The 22,435-nt window shown below is 47.3% G+C and overlaps 1 protein-coding gene across 1 annotated transcript in view; it reads left to right on the top strand.

The window, feature by feature from the left end:
* The window catches only part of TSPOAP1 (TSPO associated protein 1), a 1,024,985-nt gene that overhangs the window by 30,007 nt on the left and 972,543 nt on the right, over positions 1-22,435 (top strand). Inside the window, exon 2 of the mRNA XM_029613537.1 lies at positions 4,087-5,298. Coding sequence (XP_029469397.1) covers positions 4,189-5,298 — 1,110 coding nt within the window. The 5' untranslated portion in view covers positions 4,087-4,188. The remainder of the gene's footprint in view (positions 1-4,086; positions 5,299-22,435) is intronic.

Raw genomic sequence — 22,435 nt, 5'->3', positions numbered from 1 at the left:
ACACTGCGAAGAACTAACCGCCCAAGGGTGGTGGAACAGAGAAGAGTCGGGGTGGAACATCAACAGACTAGAGGCACGGGCAGTCAGGTTATCATGCCTGTGATTTGCCCACAGACTTCGCAACAGAGCAGTCAGAGTGATGTCGGACAATGCCACCACGGTGGCATACATCAACCGACAGGGCGGAACCAGAAGCCGACAGGTATGCTTAGAAATAGGCCCCCTGATGGCTTGGGCGGAAACAAATCTCCAGGACATCTCCGCCGTCCACATCGCCGGGAAGGACAACGCCACGGCAGACTTCCTCAGCAGAGAAAGCCTAAACCCGGGGGAATGGCAGCTGTCGTCCACGGCCTTCCAGATGATCACGGATCAGTGGGGGACGCCGGGCATGGACCTACTAGCGGACAGGTCCAACGCTCAAGTACCCAGATATTTCAGTCGCAGGCGAGATCCTCTATCCCAGGGATCGACGCCCTGGTACAGCCATGGCCTCAGGGGATCCTGCTATATGCCTTTCCCCCATGGCCCCTGCTGGGCGCCATTATACACAAGATTCAGCGGCACAGAGGCCTAGTTCTTCTAGTGGCCCCAGACTGGCCAAGAAGACCCTGGTACGCAGACATGAGAAGACTACTGGCAGGGGATCCTATACCCCTGCCCCCTCACAGGGACCTGCAACGACAAGGTCCCATCCTCCACGAGGATCCAGCTCAATTCTCTCTTACGGTCTGGCCATTGAGAGGGCTCGACTGAAGAAAAGGGGATACTCGGGGCCGGTAATAGATACACTCCTCCGAGCATGCAAGTTCTCCACATCACTAACTTATATAAGGATCTGGAGGGTATTTGAAGCCTGGTGCGAAACTCGCAGCACCAATCCACATGCTGCTAAAATCCCCATCATTTTGGATTTCCTGCAAGATGGGCTTCAGAAGGGTCTGTCCCTCAATTCAATCAAGGTTCAAGTGGCAGCGCTATCCTGCTACGGCCCCAGGAGTGACGGCAACAGCATTGCGCCACACCCAGATGTTTCACGTTTCCTGAAAGGAGTCAAACACATTCGCCAGCCACTGAAGTGGCCAGTGCCCCTGTGGAACCTCAACCTAGTTTTGGAATTTCTAGCAGGACCTGCCTTCAGACCCCGCCGAGGCCTGTCCCTCCATTTGTTAACCTTGAAGATAGTGTTCTTGCTGGCAGTGTGTTCAGCATGCCGCATCTCAGAGCTACAAGCACTGTCCTGCCGCGATCCGTTTCTCAGGATCACCCCAGGGGCTATCCATCTTTGCACGGATCCTTCCTTCTTACCCAAGGTAGTCTCGCACTTCCACCTCAACCAAACCATATCCTTGCCAACCACGGAAGGTTTGAAGAAGTCGGAAGAAGGTCGAATACTGCGCCATCTCGACATCGGCAGGCTATTGCCCAGATACCCGGAAATGTCGGAAGCAGTACGAAAGACGGACCACCTGTTCGTCCTTCACAGCGGGAAGAGGCAAGGAGAAGCGGCCTCACAGGCAACAATTGCTCGCTGGATCAAAGAAGTTATCAAGGCGGCCTACGTAGAAGCGGGGAAACCACCACCTCTACGGGTCAAGGCTCACTCTACCAGAGCGCAATCGGCCTCCTGGGCAGAAACTAGGATGCTGTCGCCTGCAGAGATATGCAGAGCGGCAACGTGGTCCTCCCTCCATACCTTCTCCAGATTTTACCATCTGGACGTCCAGGCCAGGGAGGACACAGCATTTGCAAGGGCAATCCTAAACTGACCTCGGGCAGCCTCCCACCCAGTCCGGGAGTAGCTTTTGTACATCCCATTTGTAATGAGTCCATCTGCTTCACGCTAGGAAATGGAGAGATTACTTACCTGATAATCTCGTTTTCCTTAGTGTAGGCAGATGGACTCAGCATCCCGCCCGGCTGCCGATATACATGGGAATTCACCGATTCAAGGTAAGCCATGTTTTCTGACATTGGGCATCCACCCTGCCGGGTGTCAACGCCTTCCGGTTGAGAACACTGGCGGTCTCCAGCTACTGTCAATCAGTCAGGTTAATCATGTTCAGTTAATTGATCAGTCAGTCACACATATATCCATAAAGCTTTTGCAAGGAAGATTACTGAGCACATGCACTTCCTGCAGGGGTATATGTACCACGTGATGACGTCAGATCCGTCTCCAACTGCTAGCACGAGCACACTATACCCATTTGTAATGAGTCCATCTGCCCACACTAAGGAAAACGAGATTATCAGGTAAGTAATCTCTCCATTACTCAAGCGATCCAATTGATACCTCGATGACAGCACACTTGAGGATTCTATTCTCAATACTTCCTCATCCCAAAAAAGAGTGGAAGATTACAGACCATCTTGGACCTACATACCCTCAAGTTCATTCTAAGAGGAAAAATTCAAGGTTAAGGTACATCAGCTCAGAGCCATTGCAACCTCTTTAGCTCATCTTCGCAACATGCCAGTTCAAGAAATATGTAAAGCGGTGACTTGGCCCTCTCTACATACCTTCACATCTCATTAATGCCTCCAACAACAAAGATGAGATGCAGCTATGGAGCAGGCGATACTACACTATGCCACTTGCACACAGAGCTGTTCACCAACGGGCGGGTTTTCACACACTGAACATCTGCAGCATGACGACAGAGAAGAATGTCACCTTGCGACATAGTCAACAGTATGCTTAATCTACCCTTAGCTGGGGAGTCCCAGACAGCATGGCTAGTTCGTCCTGCTTATCGATGGGGGAAAAAGCAAATTTGCTTACCATAAATGGTGTTTTCTGTAGATTGGATGAATTAGCCATGTGTTCCTGCCCTCCGCCCTGGACAGTTTCTCATCCTTTCTATCTACTCTTATTTATTTTTCTGTTTGCTGCTCATCTATGATTTCTTAACTGAGGATAGTGGGGCAGTCTTGCAGGATCTGCTACGTAGGCGCACAGAGGAAAGCTCTATATATCTAGAGAGCAGTTTCGCCTGGAGCCGCCCGGACGGACATCCCAGACAGTAAGACTAATTCAATCTGCTATCTACGGAAAACACGGTTTATGGTAAGCAAACTTGCTTTTTGTAAAGTAGAAAGCTTATGTAGTGACAGGTTTAAGGCTGTCCACAAACAAAATAAAATGCACAAAAGGAAAGCACAAGTCAGATACTCCAGAAATATATGCTTCTTTGTAATACCAATTAAAAATCTCTCATATGACAAATTCTAAAATTGGTGAATCCATTGGGAGCTGCATGTATTTATTTATATTCCACTTTTTGGCATTTCAGACCAGATTGCATCCAGGTAATGTAGGTATTTCCCTATCCTCAGAGGGCTTACAATCTAAGAGGCCTAGTCACTAAAAGTTTTCTCCTATTCTGTGTCTATGGGAGCTTAGTTAAATGATCCCCTTAAGTTTGTATCTGAGGCAACAGAGGTTAAAGAGACTTCCCAAGGTCAAAAGGAATGGCAATGGGATTTGAACCCTGGATTCTCTGGTTCATAGCCCACTGCTCTAACTACTAGGCTACTCCTCTACTTGTATAAGGTCAGCATAATTTATAAATAAATGATGGACCATGTTTAAAATATATTTTTCCAAAATTGACCATGTGAAAATATTTGTTAAACTCCAGTTCATGTATTAATGTGGAATATGTATTATCAGAACCTGCGGTGCTATTGTTTGACATCTATAGGAGGGCTTCCCAAACCTGTCCTGGGGACCCCATAGCCAGTCGGGTTTTCAGGATATGCATGAGACATATTTGTATACCATGGAGACTCAGTATATGTAAATTTATGTGGATATCCTGAAAACCCGACTGGCTGTGGGGTCCCCAGGACAGGCTATAGTCTACTGCGAGGCAAGAGATGGGATATTACAATATTAAGCACCACTATTTGTCTGATGCTGTGTTCATATTAATGCTAAAACAAGTGTTCTGAATCTATTTATTTTGCCCTCTTCTATATTTAGTGTTAATGTGGAATATGCCATGTAATACAGGTGTGTTATAGGATTTCTGTTAATATTTTGGTTGAATTAACAGCATTATTGCATTTCATATTCTACAGCTTGAACCGTGCATGCTGCTATTCCTATGTATGAATACTGTCATAGGTCCATCTGCATGCTACATCTCTTCCTGCTGATTATCCCAGGCTGAACTCTTTACTATGAAGAAAGACAGTGCTAACAGTTCTCGTTTTTCACCCAAAAAATCTGACAGTATCCTTTTGGATGAATGCAGACGAGAGATTGAACAGTTGAGAGGAGATTTGGAAAGTGAAAGACTCAGACATCATGAGATTCAAAGGAGATTTGCTTGTGAAGTGAAGGAGATTAAAGAAACAACAGAAAAAGAAAAACATAAACTTGCAGATGATTTGCGATCTAAGTGGGAATTACAAAAAACTCGTGACCTAAAACAATTAAAAGACTTGCTTGTACGTGAGCGAGAAGCTGAGATTCGCCAGCTATTACGTTGGAAAGATGCAGAGTTACGGGAGTTGCAAAGTGTTCTGGAAAAGGAAAGGGAGGCTGCAGTTCGCCAGGCAAGAGAGCTGCAGAAACAATTAACAGAGGAGTTGCTAAACAAGGGTTATGCTGGAAAAGCTGGTATTTTGAAAAGACTCAGTGAGCCTGCTAGGTCTGTAGAGTGCCACTGCAAGCTGCAGGAGGTACTGTCAAAATTACGATGGGACTTTGATGGAGAGCAGGCTGCTCAGATCCGACATTTGAAAGTGGAATTAGAACTGGAGAGAAATTTATTTTTGAAGTACATTTTGGAAGGTTCTAATTGGGATTTTACAGCTTTGCTAAAGCAAAGTAATACAAAGTCTTTAAGCTCTGGATTAAAAGAAGTAAAATTTGAACATAGCTGCTTGGACATCATGACAGCCAGGCCTCATTCCCTTGAGAGTATGATATCCAGACCAAGGTCTACTGAAAATGCAACATCCAGGCCCCGGTCACTTGATAGTATATTTGCCAAATCAGAGTGCACAGAGTGTATCTTGGTTGATGCAACTGTTATGCCAGGATCTCCAGACAGATACCCGCAAACCAAGTCATCCGTGAGATTTAATGCTACAGAAATTGACTCATCTATGAAAATTGCTCATAATGAAGAATCCCACGAACATCTTGACTCAGAGTTTCAAATCTTTCAAGTGTTGCCAGATTGTCCTGGGGCACAAGTAGAAAGCTGGAATTTTCAGTCTTCCAGAGGCATGCATTGGTTAGGGAAGGACTTCAAGGCAATGGAGCAGACTCTTTCGTCACAGGTATAGTTGGTGCAATGTTTTTTACTTACTACTTATATAATATTTCACAGTTTGGTATTGTGTGGATATATATATATAAACTTTATTAACATTAGTAGATGTGCAGCACATATTTTGGTGCAGGTCATGACTGAATCATTGTGTGGGAAAAGGAATTGCATTTATGTAAAACTTTGAGCAGCTTGAAATTGGTATACAGTGTTGGGGAGTGGGATGAAATTTTTCTGTGCTTGAAACAAGAGACAAAACTGGGGGTGATCATATCAGATCATCTTAAGGTGGCCAAACGGGTGGATAAGTTGATGGAAAAAGCTAGAAAGATGCTTGATTGCATAGGTAAAAGAATGGTCTGCAGAATAGAAAGGTAATATTGGCCCATATAAGTCATAAGAACCTAAGAAATTGCCATGCTGGGTCAGACCAAGAGTCCATCAAGCCCAGCATCCTGTTCCAACAGAGGCCAAACCAGGCCGCAATTACCCAAACACTAAGAAGATCCCGTGCCACTGATGCAATTAATAGCAGTGGCTATTCCCTAAGTAAATTTGATTAATAGCCATTAATGGACTTCTCCTCCAAGAACTTATCCAAACCTTTTTTGAACCCAGCTGCACTAACCACATCCTCTGGCAATAAATTCCAGAGCTTTAATGTGCGTTGAGTGAAAGAATTTTCTCTGATTAGTGTTAAATGTGCTACTTGCTAACTTCATGGAATGCCCCCTAGTCCTTCTATTATTCGAAAGTGTAAATAACCGATTCACATCTACCCGTTCAAGACCTCTCATGATCTTAAAGATCTCTATCATATCCCTCCTCAGCCGTCTCTTCTCCAAGCTGAACAGCCCTAACCTCTTCAGCCTTTCCTCTTAGGGGAGCTGTTCCATCCCCTTTATCTTTTTGGTTGCCCTTCTCTGTACCTTCTCCATCACAACTATATCTTTTTTGAGATGTGGCGACCAGAATTGTACACAGTATTCCAGGTGCATTCTCACCATGGAGCGATATAGAGGCATTATGACATTTTCCATTTTATTAACCATTCCCTTCCTAATAATTCTTAACATTCTGTTTGCTTTTTTGACTGCTGCAGCACACTGAGCCAACGATTTTAAAGTATTATCCACTATGATGCCTAGATCTTTTTCCTGGGTAGTAGCTCCTAATATGGAACCTAACATCGTGTAACTACAGTAAAAGTTATTTTTCCCTATATGCAACACCTTGCACTTGTCCACATTTGGAATACTGTGTGAGCCTGGAGACTGCACCTTCAAAAGGTATAAATTTGATGCAGTTAGTCTAGAAGATGGGGCCACATCATGGTGAACTTCGCAGTCCCTTGATCCCTTTTCCTGTCCAATCCCAAAATTCTTGGACTATCTCTGGCATTTATCAGAATCCGGTCTAAAGACCTCTTCCATTAGAATGCATGTCAGCGCGGTAGCCGCCTTCCATAAAGGAATCGGGGATGTCCCTATTTCGGTACAACCCCTCATAACACGATTTCTTAAAGGCTTGCTCCATATCAAGCCACCTTTAAGTCCTCCGGCCCCTTCTTGGGACCTTAATCTGGTTCTCGGTCAGCTCATGAAACCACCTTTCGAACCTCTCCATTCCTGTGACCTTAAATATTTCACATGGAAAGTGTTATTCCTTTTGGCTATCACTTCTGCTCGCAGGGTTAGTGAGTTACAGGCCCTAGTCACCTATCCGCCTTACACTAAACTCTTGCAGGACCGGGCGGTACTCCGCACTCACCCTAAGTTTTTACCTAAGGTAGTTTCGGAGTTTCACATTAATCAATCCATCATACTACCTATCTTCTTTCCCAGGCCTCACTCCAACCCAGGGGAACAGACTCTGCATACCCTTGACTGTAAACGGGCTCTAGCTTTCTATCTAGACCGTACAGTTGCCCACAGGAAGAGCACTCAGTTATTCGTCTCTTTCCATCCAAACAAATTAGGGCAACCTATGGGTAAGCAGGCTCTTTCCTCCTGGTTGGCGGATTGCATATCTTTTTGCTATCAGCAAGCAGGCATTCCTTTTCAAGACAGTGTTAAAGCACACTCTGTGAGGGCCATGGCGACTTCAGTAGCACACTTCGATCGGTGCCGCTTCCTGATATTTGCAGAGCTGCTACCTGGAGCTCACTCCATACTTTCACAGCCCACTATTGCTTGGACAAAGCCAGAAGACAGGATTCCATCTTTGGCCAATCTGTCCTCCGTAACCTTTTTCCAACGTGACGTACCAACACCGTTCCGCCTGCCCGATAGGGTTCCGGATGCCCTCTACCAAATTCCACCCCAGTTGTTGTGCCTGTTGCACGCCGTTGGGTACATTTGGTGCATGTTCGGACATCCTCAGCTCGGTACTCACCCATACGTGAGGACTACTATCCTACTTGTCCTGTGAGAAAGCAAATGTTGCTTACCTGTAACAGGTGTTGCTTACCTGTAACAGGTGTTCTCACAGGACAGCAGGATGTTAGTCCTCACGAAACCCGGCGGGTGGGTCTTTCAAAACAAGACTGAAGGGGGACCCCTGCTGGCTGCAGGGTTAGTGCCATGCTGGGCATGCCCAGTAGGGGCCAAAGTTCTAGAAACTTTGACAGAAGTTTTCCGTGATTGGGCTCCGTCCTGTGACGTCACCCATATGTGAGGACTAAGATCCTGATGTCCTGTGAGAACACCTGTTATACAGGTAAGAAACATTTACTTTTACTCTTTTTTGCATAATAGAAGGACTAGGGGGCACTCCATGAAGTTAGCAAGTAGTGCATTTAAAACTAATCGGAGAACATTCTATTTTACTCATCATACACCTCACCTACGCTCTCACAGTTCCTATCTCTCCCTCCCCACCACCCTGTTTTATGTAATTTCCAACCTTTGTTTTTGATGTAAACCGATATGATGTCCCTACTAATATCTGTATAGAAATTTAAATAAATAAATACAATTACCTATGGAATTTGTTGCCAGAGGATGTGGTTAGTGCAGTTAGTGTAGCTGGGTTTAAAAATGGTTTAGATAATTTCATGGAAAAGTCCATTAACTGCTATTAATCAATTTCTTAGAGAATATCCACTGCTATTACTTGCATAACTAGCATGGGATCTACTTAGCATTTGGGTACTTGCCAGGAATTTGTAGCCCGGATTGGTCACTGTTGGGTACAGGATGCTGGGCTTGATGGGTCCTCGGTCTGACCCAGTATGGCAGTTTGTTCTTATATTATGTCAATCGACTTGTTTGTGTCAGAAAACAATATAGTTGACAAATTTTGCTCCATTCTTCAAAGTAAGTTCAGGTCTGCTCTGGATTCTTTTCTGCTTAAATGGAGTGGTATCTGCTATGTGCCTTTCCTCCGTTGGTGGTGAGGATGGGGCAGAAGGCATTCAGAGACCAGGCATAATTTAGCCTCAATGTTCTAGTGTAGCCTGGGCAAGCATGGTTCTCGTATTTCCAGGTTGTCAGTCAGTCCTATGGGATCTGATCTGACTTTACTAACTGAAAAGGAGGGTTGTTTTTGTCTTCTGAACTTTCTCAATTTGACAGTATGGATGTTGAGCGCTCATTAGTCTCATCGCTGTCACTTTCCAAGGAAACTGAGGATATTGTGATATTAGCTAGGAAGCCTTCCACCAGAAAAGCTTAGTTTGAAATGGAAAAGATTTTCATCTTGGTGTCAAGCAGAAGTTACTCAAAAGACTAAGCACATCTTAACCTCATTGCTTCAGCCTGGCCCAGGCAGGTGTGTTTCTCCTACCTTGTCTGATTGTTAACCCATTCACAATTTTCTCTGGAATCCAGTTCAGCTCTACTACTCAAGAGGGTCATCTTTCATCTGAGGCTTCCCTCCCTCATCTTGATGACATGGATATTGAGTGCTTGTTATTCTCCTTATCACTATGTAAAGAGGTTTGGCACATTGTGAATTCGGCCAGGACCTTTTTTAAAAAATGTATTTATATGCATTTCAAATATATTTCAAGAAATCACTTGAATAGCAAACTTAGGAAGGAAATAAAAATTACAATAAAGAGAAAAAAAAAAGGAACCCCAAAAAAGTAATATAGCAATTCTGTTATAATCCAAGTCCTCTATGCAGGTAATCCTTTAACCATAGCAGAAATAAACTAGCAATTGTGAGGAGCTTTATACAATGTGAACGGAGACAGTACTAGAACATTGCACTCTATTTTAAGCAATAGGAGAAGAGCTTAGAACAGATGAAGATTCCTCACTCAAGAAAGAGGAGAGTTATGAAGGCAAGAAAAATATGTGAGGCATTCTGGTATTTACAACATATTTGCAGGGAAACAAGAAAAAAAAGGGCACGCAGCTCTAATACCCTAGACCATAATAACAGAAACACTCCTCTTTCTTTGGGTCTGTCTAGCCAAGTCCGGGAAGACATGAACTTTCAAATCCAAGAAAGTGTCCAGGCAATGACTAAAAACATCTTGAGAATCCATTCTTTCCTGTACGTACCCGGATCAGTCCAGACAGTGGACTGGAGACAGACTAAAACTTGAAGGATGCCCTATATCAGGATAGAGCCTATCCTCTAACCCAGTGGTTCTCAACCTTTCTAATGCCGTGACCCCGCAATACAGTTCCTCATGTTGCGGTGACCCCTCGCCCCGCCCTCGCCCCGTGAGGGTGGGGTGAGGGCGGGCTTTGGTCATATGGGGGCGGGGTTATGGATGGGGTTGGATTTTAGTGCACACTTATCATTTAATTATGACATTTATAATGTGAATGTAACTCAACTCACCATAGGTTCTCACATGCATGGCACACTGACCCATGATCGTCACGGGGCTAGATGTAAAAGTACAGTTTGTATCCACAGGAACCCCCCTGACCCACAATAATGGATGTAAAGCAGAATTATGACATTCCCCATACAACTCACCCTACAAAAAAGATATTCTGGTTCTAGTGACATCTCAGTAACAGCAACTCAAACTCCTTCTATTTCCAGGCTCAATAGCCCTACTTATGAAAAGACAGCAGTTTACCACCAATGCATGTCCTCTGAGAAAACACAACAAATAAGACCGATACAAACGCTTACATGCTAGCAAAATATCTCATCTCTGTAACAGACACAGAACCGACCTAACATACTCCCAGGATCTGTAGTAATGCACATAAACTAATCCGCACACAGTTACACCTGTATTATGGAATACACTCAAACAGGAGCAACCCTATCTATGAAAAGGCAACACTACAAATATTAAATCAGGTCCTAAAAACCAATACACCTCTTATTAGGAAAACAGAACTAGCAAGCAGCTATATATCCCCACACAGAAATAATTGTAAAACTATACTAATAAGCAGAATAAATGTTTCAAAACAGCTATGAACATCCAACAATTAAAAACTCATAAAAACTATTAAACATTCTCCAAACACCAATAAAATATTTCAAAAAAGCAGACATCACACAATTAAAATGGCAGTCAAGAAAAATAAACTTAAAAAGCCACCTTTACTTACCCCCTCCAGCAGCTCTCCTACTCCCCTTCCCTGCAGGCCGTGGCACTCACCAGAAGCAGCAGTAGAAGCTAAGCTCTATACTTATGGTCCTCTTCCTTAGTGCCTATGTCTCTCACACACACACACCATACCAGTCATGCCCCCATGACCAGTTTCTGTCTCTCACACACCAATCATCTCCCAAACAGTCTTTGGCACACACACACCAGTCACCTTCCTGAACAGTTTCTCTCATGCCATACACACACACACACACACACACAGGCTTCCCACTCCCGTGTTCTACTTACATATACGGGCTTCTCACTCTCATAATCACTTTCTCACACACACACACACACACACCAGTCACCTTCCTGAACAGTTTCTCTCATGCCATACACACACACACACACAGGCTTCCCACTCCCGTGTTCTACTTACATATATGGGCTTCTCACTCTCATAATCACTTTCTCTGTCTCTCTCTCTCTCTCACACACACTCACACACACACACACACACTCACTCACTCACTCACCAGTCTCTCACTCCCATGCTTGTTCTCTCCACGTGCACAGGCTTCTCATTCCCTGAATCACATTCTCTCATATTCACACACACACACCAGTCTTTTTCTCTCACACGCACCTTACCAAGCAGTCTCTCTCTCTCATGCATGCACACTCACCCAGGTTTCTCACTCCCATGCTTTCTTTCACCCCCACAACACCAGGCTTCTTACGCCCATGCTTTCTCACATACCCAGACTTCTCACTTCCATGCTTTTTCTCTCTCTCACACACACACATCAGTCACCTCCCTGACTGTCTCACACTCTCACATACACATCAGTCATCTCCCTGAGCAATCACTTTCATTGTCTCTCACATACACACACACATCAGCTCTCTGACCAGTCAATCACACAGGCTGGCTGGCTGGCTGCTTCTCTCTCTTTCTCTCACTCACTTCCTTCCCCCCCCCCCGAGCACAAATGGGAGCTGCAGCAGCCTCCGCTGGCCAAGAAAGAAGAATCCCATCGGCCGCGGGAGGCTCATGCTGCTGTCTTCTTTCTCCATTACCGGCTGCTTCTATTGCTCGAGGACCGATGCTGCAGCCGCTGCTGCTACTTTTTCGCGCGGCGCGGCTCTCTCTCCTTCCCGCGCACCGCGATTCACTTCCTGTTCCGGGTCACGGGAGGGGGGGCAGGCGCAGGAAGAAGAAAAGGCCCAGCCACGGGTGCACAGCTTCTTCTAGCGCCGCTGCCGTTCCCGCCGGGCTTGAACGTGCTGACAGCCCGGCGGCAACGGCAGCGGGAGAGACCGGGAGCGCGCGACACAAGGCGACCCCTGTGTTTTGGGCGTTCGACCCCCGCCGGGGTCGCGACCCATAGGTTGAGAACCGCTGCTCTAACCCTTCAGTATTCGTCTGTCTCCAGCAGGTGCAGCATCTCCCCTTCGGTTCTCTGCTGTAGGCTAGTCAGCCTTTTTCTTCTTTCTTTGCTAGGCTCAAGCAAGTATTTCTTGTCAAAAAAAAACTAGAAGGGAATTTTGCCTTCTTTTTAGTGATTTTTCCTGTTTCTGTGTGGGAGACGGTGCCATCTACCAGCTCTTGCCCGGCTCAGGGGGGCTTTGCCCCTTTTGCAGGAGGGGGTTCCCTGCATAGCCGGAGTCCGTGAACGCTTCCAGGTGTGGGGACCGACGCTCTCTGGGCCTCGTCCCCCCCCCCCCCCCAAATCTGGCTGCCAAGAGGGTTTTGAACCCGCTGCTGCGCTCAGTAAAAAACAAAAACAAAAAAAACCACATTAGTTTCAAACTTTTAAAAAGGTTGCAGGTACTCACCTACCTCTAACTTATTGGCAGCAGTTGACCAGCTTTTTCCTTTTTTTTCTGGTCAGAGTAGGCCTAGAACCAACAGCCAGACAAGCAGAAGGCAGCAGGTTTCCCTCCTGCTCTCTCCAGCTGTGCAGGCTGTCAATCAAGCTTTTTTTTCTTCAGCTGCGGCTTAGCTATGTCCCGGCAGGCAGCCTGCCTTTCTTGTGGGCTGCCTTCTTCGTGTTTTTCGCGTCAGGGCCTCTGCAATGCTTGCCTGCCGGGTGGGGAAGGTCCCTCCTCGGCAGGACAAGCAAATTTAGCCTGGGGCTCCACTCCTCCCGGCATGGCCAGGCCTTTCCTGGGTCGGCAGAGCCCGGGAACGGCCGCCATCTTGGATTTTTCATTAGGGCCGATTTCAGTGCTCCCTGGGGCTGGGGGGCCAGATATTTTTTATTTAACCCCTGATTTGGCCCCCGCGGGTTCCCTGGAGGGGGGTCCTGATCTTCCCTCGCCCCCCCCCCCCCCCCCCCCCCCCCCCGGCAAATCCAGGGTCCCTTTTTCAGCGGATTTCGTCCTCCTCATGCACAAATCTTTCTTAGCTAGCTTGCATGAGCAGGTCGAAAGCCCCCCCCCCCCCCCCACCAAAAATCCCTCACTCAGCGCCGTTGACCGCTGGACTGGCTGCGGAGCCCCAGGGACCAGTTAGGGTGCGGGTGGTCCCGGGGGTGCCCCCCCCTTTCTCCCCCACCCGGTGTCTCCCGGGTCCTCGGACCCCGCTGCTTCCTCTGATTCGGGGTATGACCCCAGAGCCCTTTGTCTTTTTTGTAAGGAGGAATTAGAGCCCCTCCTTCCCCTTGTGTTGCAGGAGCTGGGTCTGGAAAGTCCCTCCGTGGATAATCTTATGGCCTCGCTCCCTAAGGATATGAACCCGGTTCTGGGGGGGCTCCGGGCTTCGGCCTCGGCCTTTCCCTTCCACCCCATGCTCAAGCTCCTTATCCTTTTGGAATGGGAGGCTCCTGAGGGTTTGCTCCGGGTGGGGCGTACGATGGATAAGCTCTATCTCCTCCCGGAAGAGGGCTTGGAGCTGCTGCGATATCCCTCTGTAGATTCCTATGTCTCTGCGGTGGCCAAGCACACCACGATCCCGGTGGAAGGTTCCACGGATTTGAAGGATCCACAAGATCGTAAGTTGGAGGCTCACCTGAAGCGCATCTTCGACGTTCTGGCCCTCGGGGTCTGAGCTTCTTGCTGTAGCAGTCTCATGATGCGGGCGGGCCTTCAGTGGGTTCAACAGTTACTCTGCGTCCGGGATCTTCCGCCAGGTGAGGCAGAACAAGCTGAACGTCTGGAGGCGGTAACCGCCTACGTATCGGACACCCTCTACGATCTGGTCCATGTGCAGGCGAAGGCGATGGTTTCGGCAGTTGCTGCCCAGAGGCTCCTTTGGCTACGCCACTGGTCGGCTGATCAGTCCTCGAAGACTCGGCTGGGCACGCTGCCCTTCAAAGGTAAGATGCTCTTTGGCGAGGATCTCGAGAAGCTTATGGACTCCTTGGCTGACAACAAGGTCCATAAGCTTCCAGAGGACCGCCCTAAATCTTCCTGATCCTTTGCGTCCTCCCGCGCTCGCTTCAGGGGCCAGCGTCGCTTCGCTTCTCGGGGGCGGTTCGGCGAGGGGGTCTGCTCGTGCTCAATCCTGGTCGCAGTCCTTTCGTGGCAGGCGGCCCTTTCGCGAGGGCCAGCCCGTGCGTGCCACCACCAAACCTGCCACGCAATGAAGTTCAGCTGACCCATTCCTCGGTCCCTTACCTCAGCGGCCGCCTCTCCCTGTTCTTCGAGGAATGGGTCAATATCACGTCGGATCAGTGGGTCCTAGACATTATCAAAGATGGGTATGCTTTCGAGCTCGTCAGGGAACTGCCGGATCTCTTTCTTTTTTCGCCTTGTGGACGGGCCAAGAGGGACACGGTGGTCCAGACTCTCTCCAAGCTTCTGGATCTGGGGGCTGTGGTCCCAGTCCCGGAGAGGGAGCTTGGCGCCGGCCAGTATTCTATTTACTTCACCGTGCCCAAAAAGGACGGGTCCTTCCGCCCCATCCCAGACCTCAAGAGGGTCAATCGGGCCCTCAAGATCCCCCACTTCCGCATGGAAACCCTGCGGGCGGTCATTGCGGCGGTCCATCTCGGAGAGTTCCTTGCTTCCCTTGATCTCGCAGAAGCGTACTTCCATATTCCCATCCACCGCGACTACCAGAAGTATCTCAGATTCCACATTCTCAACCAGGACTTCCAGTTTCGAGCTCTCCCCTTCGGCCTCGCGACCGCTCCTCGCGCCTTCACGAAGGTCATGGTAGTAGTAGTGGCAGCCTTGCGCCGGGAGGGATTCTCGTCCATCCCTATCTGGACGATTGGCTCATTCGGGCCAAGTCGGAGACCTCTTGCCAGCGGGCGGTGGATCGCGTCTTGGAGCTCCTTGCCTCCCTCGGGTGGATAGTGAATTTTTCCAAGAGCAAGTTTCAGCCCTCCCAGGAGTTGGAATTTCTGGGAGCTCATTTCGACACCCGAGTAGGCAAGGTTTTCTTGCCACGGGCGCGCGCCCTCAAGCTGATCTATCAGGTCCGGAATCTGATTGCGCTACCTTTTTCCTACAGCCTGGGATTATCTCCAAGTCCTGGGATCCATGGCTTCTACCATCGACCTTGTCCCCTGGGCCTTTGCTCATATGCGTCTGTTACAGAAAGCTTTGTTGTCCCGTTGGCAGCCAGTGTCTGAGCAGTTCCACGTAGACCTTCCGTTCTTGGATTCTACTGCCGATGAATTACAGTGGTGGCTGTCTCTTCCTCATCTTCTGCAAGGGATGCCTCTTCAAGCTCCACAGTAGACGATAGTGACCACGGACGCCAGCCTGTTGGGCTGGGGTGCGGTTTGCCTTTCTCAGTCCACCCAGGGAACATGGTCGCAGACTCAGTCTCGCTGGCACATCAATCGACTGGAAACTTTGGCGTTCCGCCTGGCTCTTCAGGAATTCCTTCCCCTGGTCTGCGGCAAGGCAGTACGAATCCTGTCCGACAACTCCACCACAGTTGCCTACATCAATCGCCAAGGGGGCACTCTCAGTTCCCTGGTAGCCCTAGAAGCCAGCCGTCTCCTCGCTTGGGCGGAGCGTCACCTACAGTGCCTTGCAGTCTCTCACATTGCAGGCAAAGACAATGTTCAAGCCGACTTCCTCAGCCGGCAGTCGCTCGATCCGGGAGAGTGGGAACTCTCGGACGCGGCCATGGCTCTGATAGTGGACAGGTGGGGTCCCCCTCACCTCGATCTCATGGTGACTCTGCGTAATGCCAAGGCCAATTGGTTCTTCAGCCGCTGGAGGGAGCAAGGCGCAGAGGGCGTGGATGCTCTGGCTCTGCCTTGGCCAGCGGACGTCCTTCTGTACGTGTTTCCCCCGTGGCCTCTGGTGGGGAAAATCCTCAGGAGAATCGAGCTCCACCGGGGTCCAGTGATTCTCGTCGCTCCCGAGTGGCCGCGAAGGCCGTGGTTTGCGGATCTCATCAATCTAGCGGGTGTCCCGGCGTGCTCCGCCTCGATCCCTTTGGTTCTTTCTTTTCTTCAGAAGGGTCTCTCTAAGGGCCTCTCCTTCAGTTCTCTACGCGTTCAAATCTCTGCGCTCGGCTCTCTCCTGGGTCGGGTGGACGGTCATGCCTTAGCGGCTCACCCAGATGTGATTAGTTTCCTGAGGGGCGTCGGACACCTCTGCCCCCCCCTCTCGGGCCACGTGTCCATCGTGGAGTCTCAACCTGGTCCTTCGTGCTCTCTGTGCGGCTCCCTTTGAGCCTCTTCGCCACGCTACGCTCAAGGATCTTACTCTCAAAGCTGTCTTTCTGGTCTCTATTTCCTCTGCTCGCCACATTTCCGAGCTTCAGGCACTGTCCTGTTGGGAGCCCTTCTTGCGTTTTTCGGATTCCGGGGTTTCTCTCAGGACAGTTCCTTCCTTCTTGCCTAAGGTTGTCTCCGCTTTTCATGTCAACCAGTCGGTTGAACTCCCAGCGTTCTCTCCGGAGGAGATTGCGGGTACGGCTGGTGGTGACCTCCGTCGGCTAGATGTAAAACGAGTCTTACTTCGCTATCTCCAGGTCACCAATGACTTCCGGGTATCGGACCATCTCTTCGTCCTTTGGAGTGGTCCCAACCGGGGTAAACAGGCTTCTAAGACCATGATTGCGCGGTGGTTGAAGGAAGCCATTTCCTCGGCGTATCTTTGTCAAGGTCATCCGCTTCCTGAGGGTCTGAAGGCCCATTCTCTGCGTTCTCAGGCTACTACTTGGGCGGAGAGTCAATCTGTCTCCCCGCAGGAGATTTGCAGGGCTGCCACTTGGACGTCTCTGCACACTTTTGCTCGGCACTACCGTCTGGATGTACACGCTCCGGTGTTCGGTTCCTTTGGGTGGCAAATGCTTCGAGCGAGACTGTCTCGGTCCCACCCAGTTTAGGGAAGCTTTGGTACATCCCACTGTCTGGACTGATCCGGGTACGTACAGGAAAGGAAAATTAGTTCTTACCTGTTAATTTTCGTTCCTGTAGTACCACGGATCAGTCCAGACTCCCTTCCCTGTCTGTCTTCTGTCCTCTCGAAGCTTATTTTCTTGCAGGTCTGCAGATTTTCCTAGTTTTTCTTTGTGCAAGATTACTGAGCAATTACACTGGAAGCCTTGGTCGTTTTCTTATATCAAGTTGATGCAAGAGCGTATAGGTATACTATGTTTTTCTACATTATTCTATATTTGCTCCGTTGAGCTTTTTAGTTACTTGCTTGATCCTATTCTTGGGTTTCTTGTTTTTTTATGCTTTGACAAACGTTATACTGAAGGGTTAGAGGATAGGCTCTGTCCTGATATAGGGCATCCTTCAAGTTTTAGTCTGTCTTCACCTGCTGGAAAGGAGGCTCAACCCACTGTCTGGACTGATCCGTGGCACTACAGGAACGAAAATTAACAGGTGAGAACTAATTTTCCTTTATCGGACTCCAAAAGAAAGGAAACAGTAAGTGTTGCAGGGGTAACTAATTCCTTCTAAGTAGTTTCCAGCATAGTAGTAAGGTCCAGCTGAGGAGAATCAATAGTAATAAGAACCTTTTTTACATGGTGGAATATAATAAACTCTTGAAACAAGAGGTAGGGTTTGCTCTGGAATCTTAAAAACCTCAAGCTGATATCTTTTCCACATATCTTTTGGAGAAATTAACGGATCTTTCTGGAAATTAACAAGACGGAGGTTCCTCGCCTGCACTTGGTTTTCCAATAGTTCCATTTTATTTATCAAATTATTTTTTATTTATTTTTATTCTTTTAACTTATAATGCTAAGTATTTTACTTTAACATAGAATGTTGGATTTCTTTTAAGTTTACTAACATCCTTTTTAAGAGTCTCAAGATTTTTTATTAATGGAAATCCCATTCTCAACCAATTTCAAATGGTCATCTAAAGTTCCCAGAGAACTAACTAAGGTTAGTATTTAGTGTTTGAATCACATCCCAGATGATAACATCAAGAGTAATCAAGGCAGGTCTCACCAGCTCAGCCATCTGTAAAGTAGGTATTTCTAAAGCTTCTCCTTCATAGTCAAAGAAGCAGCGCTTCCAGTAATGCCTGCGCCAAGAATATCAAAAGGCTTTGAGGTAGTTCCTGCGGAACTCTCAAGCTCAACATGGGTTCCGGTGTCCTCGTCATATCGATGTGATGCCGATCCCCTGAGCAAGTCCAATGATCTTGCCTTGGCCGGGTTATCCGGGCTTATCTGCTCCTCCAGGGATAAAGATATTAATAGTTCTGGGAGAGGATCCGGTACATCTTCCTCACAGACATTCCTAAGTTAACCGACTCCCAGAACTGAAGCTCCCTGTTGCACATGAGCGTCCATCGGGCCTGACACTGAGAAGTAAGTAAAGCCTCTTGCTCTCTAGCCCTTTGCTTCCTACCAGAGTGCAGCATCTTAAAGGAAATTCAGACACCCGGTGGAAACACTCAAGCGTGTCTTGCTAGGTCAGCCATCTTGGATCCCCCTCAGCCAGGGAATTTAAGGGATTAGTCTATCAAAAGAGCATATTGTTTAAATGGAAGAGTTTCTTTGTTTTAGGCACGCTCCCTGAACCCGTTCACCTGTGTTCCAAAAGATCTGCTTTAGTACTTGTTCTCCCTTTCCTCTTCCAGCCTAAATATGTCATCTGTCAAAGTGCATCTGTGCCATTGTTGCATACCACCCTCCAGTGAATACGATTTGTGGTAACATCAGAAATTTGACTGTACAATATAGCTTCATGAAAAAGCCTGCCATTCAACTTCCTGATTAAGACCTTCCAGCATTATTGTATGCCACTTAAAGATCCAGCGCTGTTCACAGTGAATCAAAGCTTGGGGAAATACCTCGCCTCAGTGCAAAACTATTGTTTCCATATCAATGTGTTCTTTCAAAATCCAATGTTTAGCTAAAGATACCTCTGTATGAGAGTTGTGGATGCAATTCAAATTTTCATTTATCACTGTTCACCCATATTGAGCTTTTAGTTTGTCCAATATAGAAAAGATCATGTAACCCCTATTGGGTGTACCCAGGATAGTGGTTAACAGAGGCCATATCTCAAATACAGTTTCAGGTGGTAAACTATCCATACTGTTAGTGTCTTATTTCAGGGTTCCCTGAGTGGGGGTGGGAGAATTTTCAAAGTCTTTTGCATTGCAACACAATTCCCAGTTCACAGTTCTTGTATACAGCACAGGTGAGTGCTCAAGTCACTTTGCAGTAAAAAGCATACTGGAAGCTGACTTTGGTTTCCAACAATACTTTTACTGACAGTGTGAAATGATGAAAATGTTCTTTACAGTGGTTTGGTTAACAGTAATGTTACAATTGCTTTTAATAAATTTGTGACATCTTAATCTTAAGTTTAAAATGTTAAAGCCAATTAGTTCAGTCTTTAATCTTTCTCCTATCCCATTAGAACATAAGAAATTGCCATGCTGGGACAGACCAAGGGTCCATCAAGCCCAGCATTCTGTTTCCAACAGAGGCCAAAAAACCAGGCCATAAGAACCTGGCAATTACCCAAACACTAAGAAGAACCCATGCTACTGATGCAATTAATAGCAGTGGCTATTCCCTAAGTATAATTTATTAATAGCCATTAATGGACTTCTCCTCCAAGAACTTATCCAAACCTTTTTTGAACCCAGCTACACTAACTGCACTAACTACCTTCTCTGGCAACAAATTCCAGAGCTTTATTGTGCGTTGAGTGAAAAAGAATTTTCTCCGATTAGTCTTAAATGTGTTACTTGCTAACTTCATGGAATGCCCCTTAGTCCTTCTATTATTCGAAAGTGTAAATAACCAAGTCACATCTACTCGTTCAAGACCTCTCATGATCTTAAAGACCTCTATCATATCCCCCCTCAGCCGTCTCTTCTCCAAGCTGAACAGCCCTAACCTCTTCAGCCTTTCCTCATAGGGGAGCTGTTCCATCCCCTTTATCATTTTGGTTGCCCTTCTCTGTAACTTCTCCATCGCAACTATATCTTTTTTGAGATGCGGCGACCAGAATTGTACACAGTATTCAAGGTGCGGTCTCACCATGGAGCGATACAGAGGCATTATGACATTTTCCGTTCTATTAACCATTCCCTTCCTAATAATTCCCAACATTCTATTTGCTTTTTTGACTGCTGCAGCACACTGAGCCGATGATTTTAAAGTATTATCCACTATGATGCCTAGATCTTTTTCTTGGGTGGTAGCTCCTAACATGGAACCTAACATCGTGTAACTACAGCAAGGGTTATTTTTCCCTATGTGCAACACCTTGCACTTGTCCACATTAAATTTCATCTGCCATTTGGATGCCCAATCTTCCAGTCTTGCAAGGTCCTCCTGTAATGTATCACAGTCTGCCTGTGATTTAACTACTCTGAATAATTTTGTATCATCCGCAAATTTGATAATCTCACTCGTCGTATTCCTTTCCAGATCATTTATATATATATTGAAAAGCACCGGTCCCAATACAGATTTGTTAGGCAAGACTTCCCTTGGGTAAATCCATGTTGACTGTGTCCCATTAAATCATGTCTTTCTATATGCTCTATAATTTTTCTACAATTGTCATAGAGCAATTGCTCAATTTTGATGTTTGTGCCTTTGTTAGGACGGCATGTTCTAATCGTGTTTGCGGTCATGCCAGGGCACCTTCTTTTAACTCATGGAGATCAGCTGATCCAGTTGGAGCAATCGTTCAAGATGATATCTTATTTAAGATAAGTCCTCCTGATGCAGGAGTTCCGAAACGCCAGCTAATGTCAGGGTTTTGTTCTCTTATGTCACTGTTCTTTTCTTATTTGCGCCTTTAGGCATCTTATTTACAATTTCAAAATATTATGCTCAAAAAAAATATTGATGGGAGGAAGTGACGTCACCGGAGATGGCTGCCTGAGACCCGAGCTCCGCTCCACGCCACGGCATAATCGGCGACCATCCGCCTTTCAAGCGCAGTTTTTTTACGGCGAACAGCTAAATAATTCACCCAGTAGTGCAGGGGAGAGCTCTGATGGCTCTTCGAAAAAAAAACCCCGGACCTGCAGCATTTTGCTTTTGCGGCAGCAGCTGAGTCACAGCGGGACAAAATGGCTGACCACGTGGCCGCGGCAGCGAGCAAGGAACCCCAAACACCCCCGGAGGAGGCAGAATCACCTTGGGCAGCGGGTGAGCATGCTGTTACCCGGGAAGATTTTCAGCGGTGGTTCGGGGAAATGAGCGAAGGGCTGGGGCACTTGAAATGTGAAATCCAGCAAATTGCTGCTGATCTCCGCAGAGATTTTGCCGGCCTGGGGGAGCGAATAGACACGCTGGAAACCCAGCATGAAGAACAATATTCTACTGTGACGTCTTTGCAAAAAGAAATGGGGACTCTGCAACAAGGAATGAGAGATCAGGCGTGCTGGCTGGAGGATCTGGAGAATTGCTCCAGGAGGGGTAACCTGCGCTTTCGGGGGGTCCCAGAAGACGAAAAGTACCAAGAATGTCAAAAAGTCATATCGGACATTTGTGCACAAATCTGGCAAGCTTCACAGGCAGAGGAGACCCTCCCCGAGATACTGCTTGATAGAGCCCTCACCAAGCCCAGGGGCAATTTTCCCAGAGATATTGTGGTTTGCTTCCACAGTTTTTCCATTAAAGAGAAAATTTTGCAGAAAGCAAGGAAACTGGAGGACTTTCAATGGCACGGTGTGAAAATTGAGATTTTTCAGGACTTGTCACCAATTACCATTAAGAAGAGAAGAGAATTTCGAGAGATGCTCCAAGTTCTGCGAGCAGGGAATTATAGATACAAATGGTTGTTCCCTTTTGGCTTACAGTTTACGATCCAGGGAGTTTCATCCAGAATGTCCACTACGGAGGAAGCGGCAAAAATCTTACAGGCGGCTGGTCTTATGACATCTAGTCAGGTTGCTAAGCCCTCGGAGGAGATGAGGCCCTCAGCAACTACTGCACAGCGCTGGCAAAGAGTCACTCACGGAGGAAAAAGGCTACGCAGGAATATCAGCGATCACCGGGAGGCTCAAGATGCAGAGACTTGAACACTTCAGCTCAGCCTACAGGTTCTTATTTACTGGGTTCTGAGGACTAGAAAGAAGGTGGATGGGTGCCGCAAGTGCCGGCTCCACCACAATGGGGCGAACCCCGCGACGAGAAAGTTTGTTTACTACAGTTGATAAGTTTACTGCGCAATGTACGCATACAGTTGTTATGTTTGGATGGTCATATGGTTCTGAA

This window comes from Rhinatrema bivittatum, chromosome 8, assembly GCF_901001135.1.
Source record: "Rhinatrema bivittatum chromosome 8, aRhiBiv1.1, whole genome shotgun sequence".
In the NCBI taxonomy this organism is placed as follows: domain Eukaryota; kingdom Metazoa; phylum Chordata; class Amphibia; order Gymnophiona; family Rhinatrematidae; genus Rhinatrema; species Rhinatrema bivittatum.
This window is presented reverse-complemented; position numbering and strand designations above follow the sequence as displayed.